This window comes from Melanerpes formicivorus, unplaced genomic scaffold (assembly GCF_026170545.1).
Source record: "Melanerpes formicivorus ecotype bairdi unplaced genomic scaffold, bMelFor1.0.p_v2 SCAF_1, whole genome shotgun sequence".
Lineage (NCBI taxonomy): Eukaryota > Metazoa > Chordata > Aves > Piciformes > Picidae > Melanerpes > Melanerpes formicivorus.
In genome coordinates, this window is record NW_027142353.1 from 14,724,347 (window position 1) to 14,735,406 (window position 11,060).

The 11,060-nt window shown below is 43.6% G+C and overlaps 1 protein-coding gene across 1 annotated transcript; it reads right to left on the minus strand.

Moving 5' to 3' along the window:
• Positions 1-2,698: 2,698 nt before the first annotated feature.
• On the minus strand, positions 2,699-3,049 carry LOC137454659 (deoxyuridine 5'-triphosphate nucleotidohydrolase-like). The gene has a single exon (XM_068165218.1). It carries the CDS (start codon positions 3,047-3,049, stop codon positions 2,699-2,701), a length of 351 nt encoding a protein of 116 aa, XP_068021319.1.
• Between the last annotated feature and the right edge of the window lie 8,011 nt (positions 3,050-11,060).

The following is an 11,060-nucleotide window of genomic DNA, read 5'->3' on the forward strand; positions in this document are numbered from 1 at the left end:
CAGTTTCCACGTGCTGAAAGTTGAGCCGGCGGGGAAGGCGACCAGCCTGGATGAGCAAGCAGCTCCTGGAGGATTTAAGGGGAAAAAAGAGCCTGTATCACCTTTGGAAGGAGGGGAAGGCTTCTCAAGGTAAGTTCAAGGAAGATGTTAGATTATGTAGGAAGAAAATTAGAGAGGCAAAGGCCCAGTTGGAACTGAAGCTGGCCACTTCTGTGAAAGATAATAAAAAGCATTTTTACAAATACGTCAACACTAAAAAGAAGGGCAAAAAGAACCTGCACTCCTTATTGGACCTGGAGGGGAACACTGTGACTGAAGATGAGGAAAAGGCTGAGGTCCTGAACACCTTCTTTGCCTCAATTTTTAACAGCAAGGCAGGAGTTCAGGACTAGTGGCCTCCTGAGCTGGGTGATGGGGTCAGGGAGCAGTGTAATGCCCTGGAAATCCATGAGGAATTAGTCCGGGACCTGCTGAGCCACTTGGATACTCACAAGTCCATGGGACCAGATGGGATCCATCCTAGGGTGCTGAGAGAGCTGGCAGATGAGCTGGCCAAGCCACTCTCCATCATTTTCCTCCAGTCCTGGCTCACCGGTGAGGTCCCAGATGACTGGAAACTGGCCAATGTTGTCCCTATCCATAAGAAGGGTCAGATGGACGAACCTGGGAACTACAAGCCAGTCAGCCTGACCTCAGTGCCAGGGAAAGTGATGGAGCAGATTATTCTGGTGGCAATAACTGTGCACCTGAAGGATGGCCAAGGGCTCAGGTCCAGCCAACATGGATTTAGGAAGGGCAGGTCCTGCCTCTCCAACCTGATCTCCTTCTATGATCAGGTGACCCGTCTGGTGGATGTGGAGAGGCCTGTGGATGTGGTCTACCTGGACTTCAGGAAGGCCTTTGACACTGTCCTCCACAGCAAACTGCTGGCTAAGCTGTCAGCTCGTGGCTTGGACCGCAACACTCTGTGCTGGATTAGGAACTGGCTGGAGGGCCGAGCCCAGAGAGCGGCCAATCACCAGTGGCATCCCCCAGGGATCAGTACTGGGCCCTGCCGCGATTAAGAGATGGGACTCAGCCTGATGCAGGCCAGGTGTCCACTTTATTATGCAAAATCCTTCTTTATAAAAGCTAATACAACGCAGAAGCAGTTTACGACTGGAACAAGGGACTCTGTTACATCAATCTGCTATATGTGTGAAGTCTTACACTCTCAGGTCATAATAATCATTTGTAATCAGGTATCTGCCCTCTTCCAACTATACTGCTGCACTGTGTTCCCATAGTCCACAAGCCATCAAGGTCAACACTGTCTCTCTTATCAGTCCAGCAGTGCTTGGAGCTCGGCTCTCCAAGATTTAACCCTTCATTTCCCCCTCTGTTATATAACATGAATCCCCTTAACAAAGCAATTAATCAAACTTTATAAGCATTAAGATAAACAAGGTAAAAAGGGTAGCAAAAAGAATAAAGCAGTAAAAGCATACATAATTGATCTAAGAAAACTACAAATCCAGAGAGAAAGTCCCCAATTACCAAGCAATTTAAAAGATGAAGGAACTAGCCACTTATCCAAAGGCAGTCTAAATATTTCCAAGGTGGTACATTGTGAATTTTCTCAGATGCTACACAAAAACCCACTTGAGTCACAGTGGATACAGTACAGGCTACGGCTTTCTCCATGAGCTCAGGGCTTTGTGCTGCCACTAGAGTGTCATCCATGTAATGACATATCAGAACATCCAGAAATGCCTCTCAAACAGGACTAAGAATTTTTGCTACATACCACTGACAAATTGTAGGACTATTTTTTACTCCTTGTGGAAGCACAACCCAATGATATCTCTGCATAGATTGTTGCATGTTGATGTCTGGAACTGAAAAAGCAAATTTAAGAGCATCATTTGGATGTAAAGGAATGCTAAAGAAGCAATCTTTTAGGTCAATAACAGTTAAATGCCAATATCGTGGTACCATTGTGGGTGAGGGTAGCCTTGGTTGAAGGCTCCCTGTATCTTCCCTAATGCCATTAATCTTTCTGAGGTCATGGAGTAAGCACCACTTGCCTGTTTGTTTTTTGATGACAAAAATAGGAGAGTTCTATGGACTTGTGGAGGGTACAATATGCCCTTTCCCCAATTGCTCTGTGAGTAGTTCTTGGAGTATGCAAAGCTTTTCCAATGGTAGGGGCCATTGATCCACCCAGACAGAGGAATTTGTTTTCCATGTTAACTGAAGGATGTCACGCACCGCAACGGCCCCCTCTAAAAATAGGTGTTCATGGTCATCCCCCATTGTGAAAGCACATCACGACCCCATAGCACCATAGGCACAGATAATACAAGAGGTTTCACAGGAGCTATATGTCCCTCTGGTCCCTGAATCTGAATGAAATTCAGTCTCTGATGACTTTCTCCAGCTCCTCCTATGCCTGCCAGCACCTGAGATGCACTAGCTACAGGCCAGCGGTGGGGTCATTTAGCTTTAGAAATCACTGTGACGTCTGCTCCAGTATCAATAATACCACTAAGCACTATTTTCTGCTGACCATACATCAGGACACATTGACAGATAGGACGTTTTTGAGAAATAGTCTGTACCCACAGATCTGTGGATCCCCAGTAGGCCCGAATCCTCCTTTATTTCTTAAAGGTCCCTTTGCAGGGGGACGTTCCGATCCCAAGGGAAGCAATAATAGCTATGCAATACGACTTCCCTTCGGTACTGTGCAGGGAGGAAACAGAGTCCATGCCATGATCTGAATTTTATCTGTGCTGTCAGAATCAACAACCCCAGGAAGCACAAAAGGTCCTGATATCGTTGTTGATGATCTACCTAATATTAATGCCCCAGTTTTAACTGGAAGAGGACCTGATACACCTGTTGGCAATAAATGTACCGTGGTATCAAGTAAAGTTACTGTGTCGGAGGTTGCCAGGTCCAGTCCTGCGCTGCCTGCTGTTGCTGGGCGGAGGTCAGAGACACGCGTGCTGCCGGCATCTGGCTGGCCAGTGACGGCTGGATGATTTGTGTCTGCACGCAGCACCATCCCGCGCTCTGCATCCAGTTTCCCTGCACAGGCTGCCCTTGAGAATTATACTTAGATCAACATTGGTTAGCATAATGCCTCCCCTTCTGGCACTTTGGGCAAATCCCGGGTGCCTTAGGTTTGGCTCCAGTATTAGCTACCAAACAATTCTTTCTGAGATGACCTGCTTTCCCACAGCCATAACAAACTCCTGTATTCATTGGACCATTCATAGCTGCAAAAGCTGCAGCAATAGCTTCATACTTATGTTCTATCGTACCTATCTTATTACATGCTTCAATCATTTCTAACAAAGTGGGGTTTTGATTAGGCAAAGATTTTAACAGCTTCTTACAATCTGCATTTGCATTTTCCACAGCTAATTTCAACAGTAATATTTCCCTTGCCTCCCCATTATCGATTTGGCATTCTAAGGCCAGTTTAAGCCTATCTATCAATTGCATATAAGGTTCCCATGGTTCCTGAACGATATTCATAAAAACTTTTGGTGGCTTTTGAGAGTCTGGGACTTTCAGAAAAGCCTTTTGTGCCTCCTCTCGCAATGCTTCCAGGGCTTCCCACAGGCAGTCGTGGGCTTGCACTGCCGGGTCGGTGTGTTGACCTGTGCCCATGAGGTGATCCAATGTGAGTGCTGCTAAAGCCTGATTGTCATGTCCCGCATATGTAAGTAAGAGCGCTTGGAGCCCTTTTCTCCACTGGAACTCCCATAAAGTATACTAAGCCGGAGTTAGCAACAGTTGTGCTAGAGATTTTAAGTCGTATGGTGTCATTACATGATTGTCGAGTATAGATGTTGAAAGATTAGTGAAATAAGGAGAAGAGAGCCCATGCTCAGCGGCAGTATGACGGAGTTCTTTAGTCACTGGGAAGGACAAAGCCTCCCATTGAAGGTTACCCCCTCTTCCCGTGTACAGTACAAGAGCCATGATTCTTGTGGCAACCTCCATGTCTCCATCCTGCAAAGCTTGGCACTTAATAGAAGCCCACACATTATGAGGATCCCAGAGATAAAGGTCTGGTTGCCGTTCAGGATTGACAGGACCTGGATCTAGGAGGTCGTCCTCGGTGGGGGTATTCTGCTGCGTTTCTACCCAAAATCTCAGTCCACAGCTTTGGCTTTGGTGGCAGCTTAGAGGGTAATGGAGGAGGAGTCTGAACTCCCTCAATACTCTGTTCCGAGTTCCCTTCTTGTGCTTTAAGCATCTTGAATATAATCCGCCACCATGGCAGCATATGCTGCGCCTCAGCATTCCCTGTAGTAGCAGCATCCCATAACTTCAGCCCCACTTGATCCCAGATTTCACTTGTAAACATGCTAGATATTGTAACTGCTGGAATGTTCTCCTGCACCCACTTCAGCATCTCCTTAAGATCATGACCACAGATAACTTTGCCATGCTTTATAAGGAGTTCTTGCATTGATTCATAAGCATCTCTTTCTAAGGAGCTCTCCTGGTTCCCCAAGTTTACCATGGCTCACCTCTCGTCCAGTGGGAGGGATTGCTCTGGCCGGTCAGCTTTTCCTGCTTCCTTTCAGCAGCTCATTCAAAGTTCTGAGGGAATACGTGGCAGGATGCAGCTTAGCATTTCATCGCCCCTATCACATCGGGGGTCACCATTTGTTGTGATTAAGAGATGGGACTCAGCCTGATGCAGGCCAGGTGTGCACTTTATTATGCAAAATCCTTCTTTATAAAAGCTAATACAACACAGAAGCAGTTTACGACTGGAACCAGGGACTCTGTTACATCAATCTGCTAGGTCATCATTCTCTCAGGTCATAATAATCATTTGTAATCAGGTATCTGCCCTCCTCCAACTATACTGCTGCACCGTGTTCCCATAGTTCACAAGCCATCAAGGCCAATACTGTCTCCTCTTATCAGTCCAGCAGTGCTTGGAGCTTGGCTCTCCAAGATTTAACCCTTCAGGGCCCCATCCTCTTTAATATCTTCATTGATGATCTGGATGAGGGGATTGAGTCAGTCATCAGCAAATTTGCAGATGACACCAAGTTAGGAGCAGACATGGGTCAGTTAGAGGGTAGAAGGGCTCTGCAGAGGGACCTCAACCAGTTGGACAGATGGATGGAGTCCAACGGGATGTCATTCAACAAGTCCAAGTGCCAGGTGCTGCACTTTGGCCACAGCAACCCCATGCAAAGCTACAGGCTGGGGTTGGAGTGGCTGGAGAGCTCCCAAACAGAGAGGGACCTGGGGGTGCTGATTGACAGCCACCTAAACATGAGCCAGCAGTGTGCCCAGGTGGCCAAGAAGGCCAACAGCATCCTGGCCTGTATCAAGAATAGTGTGGCCAGCAGGAGCAGGGAAGTCATTGTGCCCCTGTACTCTGCTTTGGTTAGGCCACACCTTGAGTACTGTGTCCAGTTCTGGGCCCCTCAGTTTAAGAAAGATGTTGAGTTGCTGGAGCATGCCCAGAGAAGGGCAGCAAGGCTGGTGAGAGTCCTTGAGCACAAGCCCTATGAGGAGAGGCTGAGGGAGCTGGGATTGTTTAGCCTGGAGAAGAGGAGGCTCAGGGGAGACCTCATTGCCCTCTACAACTACCTGAAAGATGATTGTAGCCAGGTGGAGCTTGGTCTCTTCTCCCAGGCAACCAGCACCAGAACAAGAGGACACAGTCTCAAGCTGTGCCAGGGGAAGTCTAGACTCAAGGTGAGGAGAAAGTTCTTCACCGAGAGAGTAATTCATCATTGGAATGTGCTGCCCTGGGAGGTGGTGGAGTTGCCGTCCCTGGAGATGTTCAAGGGGAGATTGGACGTGGCACTTGGTGCCATGGTCTAGTCATGGGGTCTGTGGTGTCAGGTTGGGCTCGATGATCTTTGAGGTCTCTTCCAACCTTAGTGATACTGTGATACTGTGATACACAAATGAAACCACAGATCTTGGTGGTATGAGAAATCATTTGCACAAAGAGAAGATAAATCTAGTCTGAAGCTTAGAGTCATGCACTTTATGAAGACAAAAAAAAAAAAAGGAAAAAAAAAGGGAAAAAAAAAAGAAAAAAAAAAGAATGCTCAACACTCTTGCAATATGAACTGTAGAAGCTACTTGATACATAGGTTCCTGACTGTTAAAGGGAGGTCCATCACCAGCATACCTTAATTTTTGCTACCATTAACATATTATGTATTGAATTTTTCCCCTGCCACAGCCCGAATAATAAGTTATGAAGGTTACCACTCAGGATTCTGCATGCGTCCAACAGCACTCAGGGCATCACCAGCCACTCAGGTCTACTGCTTTTCCTTAAAAATGTGTAAGTGTGGGTGCCATAAGCTTCCCTATCAGGCTGCAGCTTTGACAAGTAATGGTCATTAGTGTAAGACTGAAGTGGGACTAGCACAGACCATTTCATGGCCTTCTCCCCATACACGTCACGTCTGCAGCCCCTTGCTGCCAAAACCTTGTCTTTTATAATTGATACAGTCACAGTGGCTCTGGTTATGACACTGAATACTAGCCACATTAAAGTTACGTGCCACATCATGACAGTGTAAAAGTCCCTTTATCTTTCTAAGTCTATTGGCTTCTTTTCCATCCTATAAAGTGGAGATAATGGTGTTTTCAAATCTTCCAGATGTCTTTTGGAGCTCACTATTCAACTAGCTGTCATATATTCAGATGGTAATCATATATGAAACTAGGACAGATTTCTGACTTTGCCTTCTGCAGACAGATTTAACTGTCAATCAATCAGAGTTAATCACATTAATGAAATTCATAAATAAGGCTAAAGCAGAATGAAGAAGAAACACCTAGCAAACCCAATAAATAATATTTCAAAAGCTATTATAAAAACAAGCTGAGAAAAACAATGGGAAGTTTAACTTTGAAAAGTGAGGCTAATGCATCTGAGAAAAGCAAACCTGAAATGCTGGCATTTAACATGACATATTTTTGAGAAGCTGCAAGATTTGCAAGAGGCCATGGACTGATAATGGAACTGAACATATGGGTAGAACATCCTGAATCAGAGACACAACAGTCACTTTTTTAAACTCTGCTGCAAAAAATATATGCCAGAATTTGAACCCTGCAAACTATTCTGCAAATTGCTGAATAGAAGCCATAGTCAGTGTTGCAAAGATTGATGTAGAGAAAAAATGAGGTAAAACTCAAAAAATATCTATGAAGAGGGATTAGGGTAAAGGGTGGTACATGCACTTACTTATGTGTTTATTTAAAAAATAATTTAGAGAGTGGAAGAAGTTCTGCAAGAAACATAATGGAAACTTATTTCCCGCATTATGCATTTGAAAAATAGTGTGGAGAAAATTTATATTTACAATGCAAACCCATTCTGACTGGTAATTGACAGATAACTAGTTGCTTATATGCCAAGATAAGTACTTGTATCTAATTTTCTTTGAATTTATTTTCATATTTCTCTTCTCTGCCAACATCTGAGCTTAAAAAAAACAACAACCATGAACCAAAAAACCAACAGCAACCAGAAAAAAACAACCACACCCAACTTTATGAAAAAGAATACAAGAAATCTCTTCATATATTTTCATCACCTTATAACGGTGAATACATCATACAAGACTGCTTATGCAAAAACACAGAAAAGAAATCAATACTAAGGAGCACTTAAGTGTAAGGGTTTTCTTAGTAAAAAAATCCAAGTAAAATTTAAGGCAGGTACAGAAGCTATTATATTCTGTGGATCAAATTTTAAGAACTCTCTGGCACTGTTTTAGCTAATCACTCTGTGGTTTGCCTCAGCCACACTGATATAGAATTGCCTTAGAACAGCACAATCCATAGTGCTGACAGCAAGGGAACATTGAAACAGAAACAGCATGAAAAATATTGGTCCTTGCTAGTTCAGCAAATATTAGCAGTAAATCCTTAACTGAAATGGACTTCTGCCAAGATGAAAACAGTACTTGAAAATGTAATTTTAATATTGCATTAAACTCAGGAATCTGAAACAGTTTAGTGCAGGTGTAGTGGTTGCTCCTTTTAGTGGTAACATTTCTCTAAACCTGCCGCACCATGGCATCTACAATAGCACAGTGTTTTCATGTTCCAACAGCTATCCTACTGACTTGATCACTGTAGCCTTTTATTAAACACAAATTGCTGCACATCATCTGCAAGGTGAAAATGGCCATGGGCTTAAATCTAATCTGACAATGGGTCATTGTATAAAACTATTATATCAAACCATTTCTAAAGAAAAGGGTATCTGGATATTATTACATTCCTTGTCTTCACTGTGTGAGAATGCCACTACCCTTTGAAGGCTTGAATTAGTTGCAGCACTTACTGCTGTTAAAAATCTACTGAGGAGTAAAACAAATAAAGCTATTTTCAATCAGTCAGTACTGGCAAAATTACCACTGATAAGGTTCTGAACTCCAGGGAAAGAGCAAATCTTAACACTTTGCCTGAATCTCTGAGTAATTCACTAGTTTTGTAGTCTTTGCTTTCACCTTATTTGCCAAACATAATTACAACAAAAGCTAGTTACCACTTCTTTGGGGTTTTTTATGCTGAGATAGGTATATAGAATGTTTGGAACCATCTATTCTGTTAGTAAGTGGAAGACTGCCACACCAATCTTTAGTCTTCATCTGATAACAATTCACATTTTAAACCGTTTGTGTGTTCTTTAAAAGAATACCTAAAAGTCATTAAAGATTATATATTTTATGAGAAAAGAGTGTGAAAGAGAATAAAGGTCAAAACAGCAGATGAATTTTTGAAATGTAGCTATTGACCAAGGTCCATCCCCCACAGTTCTGAAGGGCAGAAATAAATCAATGATTGAAGTGTTCTGCACTGCTTCTTTCATGGAAAGGAAGTATAGGTGTAGGATGAGCTTGGCATATCATGTTAAATCTCTCTACATGGACAGGATTGAGATTACTATTGCTACTGTTGACCATAGCAAGGCCAGAACACCTAGACCACATAGGATGTCTTCTAATCTCTTCTGGACCATAGAGAAGCATGATATATGGAAGGATACTGAGATAGCTAGCTAGCTAGCTAGATAATAAAATTAGAGCTTGAGCTTTAATGGAATATTTTGCAAATAATTTCTCATATCATATCATACCATATCATGCAATAATAGTGGCAACTTAAACTTTTACATTTAATTAAATTGGAGACTGGCCTAGTAGCATGCTGTGTGCATGCACATACAGCTTGTCAGAGGGATAAAAATGGCTTCAACCACTGCCATGGTCAGCAGTGGTTATGCTAAACTTAGTAATTGTCTTTGTTAAGGAATTGAGTCCTTTGTGGGTTATTTTAAAGGTTTTTGTTTTGTATTGTTTTGCTCTGTCCTGCCAAACATGTACACAGATGAGAACTCTTCATCCAATTCAAATTAGATTCAATTTCACGGATACCACACATCTTGACAAGTCTTTTGACATAGTTATACAGGCCAATCTCAAACAATCTAATGAGAGAATGACTTGCTGAAAATGTTTTCTGAGTCTGAAGACAGGGAGACAGAGAGGGGCCATCTCTGGCAACAACCTTGTAGTATGAAAAAGTGTGTATAATGTTTCTGTCCAGTGGCTTTTACATGCTCTATTTATGCACCAAAAGTGAAAACGCTGTCATCAGTAGTAACAGCTGATTTTACTCGTGTTCTGGCATCCTCTCCCATCAAAGATACAAACAATGTCAGAGCTCAAAAATATACTTTTCAATTGGAAGACATTTTTTGCATAGTTTGTTAAAAAGATCTTAAGTTGCTTCAATGTCTTGGATACATCACAGAATCTATCAAAGGAAAAAGCTTGTTCTGCAAACACTTTCCAGGCCACACTATTCCTGATACAGGCCAGCATGCCATTGGCCTTCTTGGCCACCTGGGCACACTGCTGGCTCATGTTCAGCCTACTATCAACCAGTGTCCCCAGGTCCCATTCTGCCTGGCTGCTCTCCAGCCACTCCAACCCAGCCTGTAACACTGCATGGGGTTGTTGTGGCCAATGTATAGAACCCGGCGCTCAGCACCCTAGGATGAATACTATCCAGTCCCATGTACTTGTGGGGATCCAAGCAGCTAAGGAGGTCTCTAACTACTTACTGCTGAATCACAGGGGAACTATACTACTCCCTGACTCTGCCAGCTCAGGAGCCCAGTTGTCTGGAAGACAACCTATCTTGCTATTAAGATTTGAGGCAAAGCAGGTGTTAAGTACCTCTGCCTTTTCCTCATCTTTTGTTGCTATGTTCCCCTCCATGTCCAACAAGGAGTGGAGGTTGTCCTTGCCCCTCCTCTTCCTATTAATATATTTATAGAAAGATTTTTTGTTGTCCTTCACAGCAGTGGCAAGTCTAAGCTCTAAATGGGCTTTTGCCTCTCTATTTTTTTTCCTGCATGACCTAGTAGCATGCTTAAACATTTCATTGGTAACCTCTCCTTCCTTCCAAAGATGATACACCCTCTTTTTTTCCCTTAATTCATCCAGAAGTTCATTGTCCACCCAGGCTGGCCATCTACCCCAGCGGCTCATCTTCCGGCACATTTGCAGCCTGTTCCTGTGCCTTCGAGAAGTAGGCCCAGCCCTCCTGGACCCCTTTGTTTTTAAGGGCTGTTTCCCATGGTACCTTCTGAGTTACTTCCTTGAGTAACCTGTTGTCCACCCTCCAGAAGTCCAGAGTGGAGGTTTTGTTGCTGCCCCTCTTAGCTTGACTGCTAAGCTATTGAAAACTCAATTATTTCATGGTCACTGGACCCCAGACAGCCTCCAACCACCACATCTCCCACCAGCCTTTCTCTGTTTGTAAACAGGAGGTCAAGCAAAGCCTTAGCCCTGGTAGGATCATGCAGCAACTGGGATAAGAAGTTATCCTCCATACACTCTAAGACTCTAGACTGCCTCCTCTCTGTTGTGTTAAGCTCCCAGCAGATATCAGGCAGGTTGCCATCACCCATAAGAACAAGGTCTGACAATCTTGAGACAGCTTCTAGCTGCCTATAGAATAATTCATCAACTTCTTCATCCTGCTTGTCT

Coding starts and splice junctions, on each gene's coding strand:
- LOC137454659 (XM_068165218.1), bottom strand. CDS start 3,049: ATGGTGCTGCGTGCAGACACAAATCATCCAGCCGTCACTGGCCAGCCA.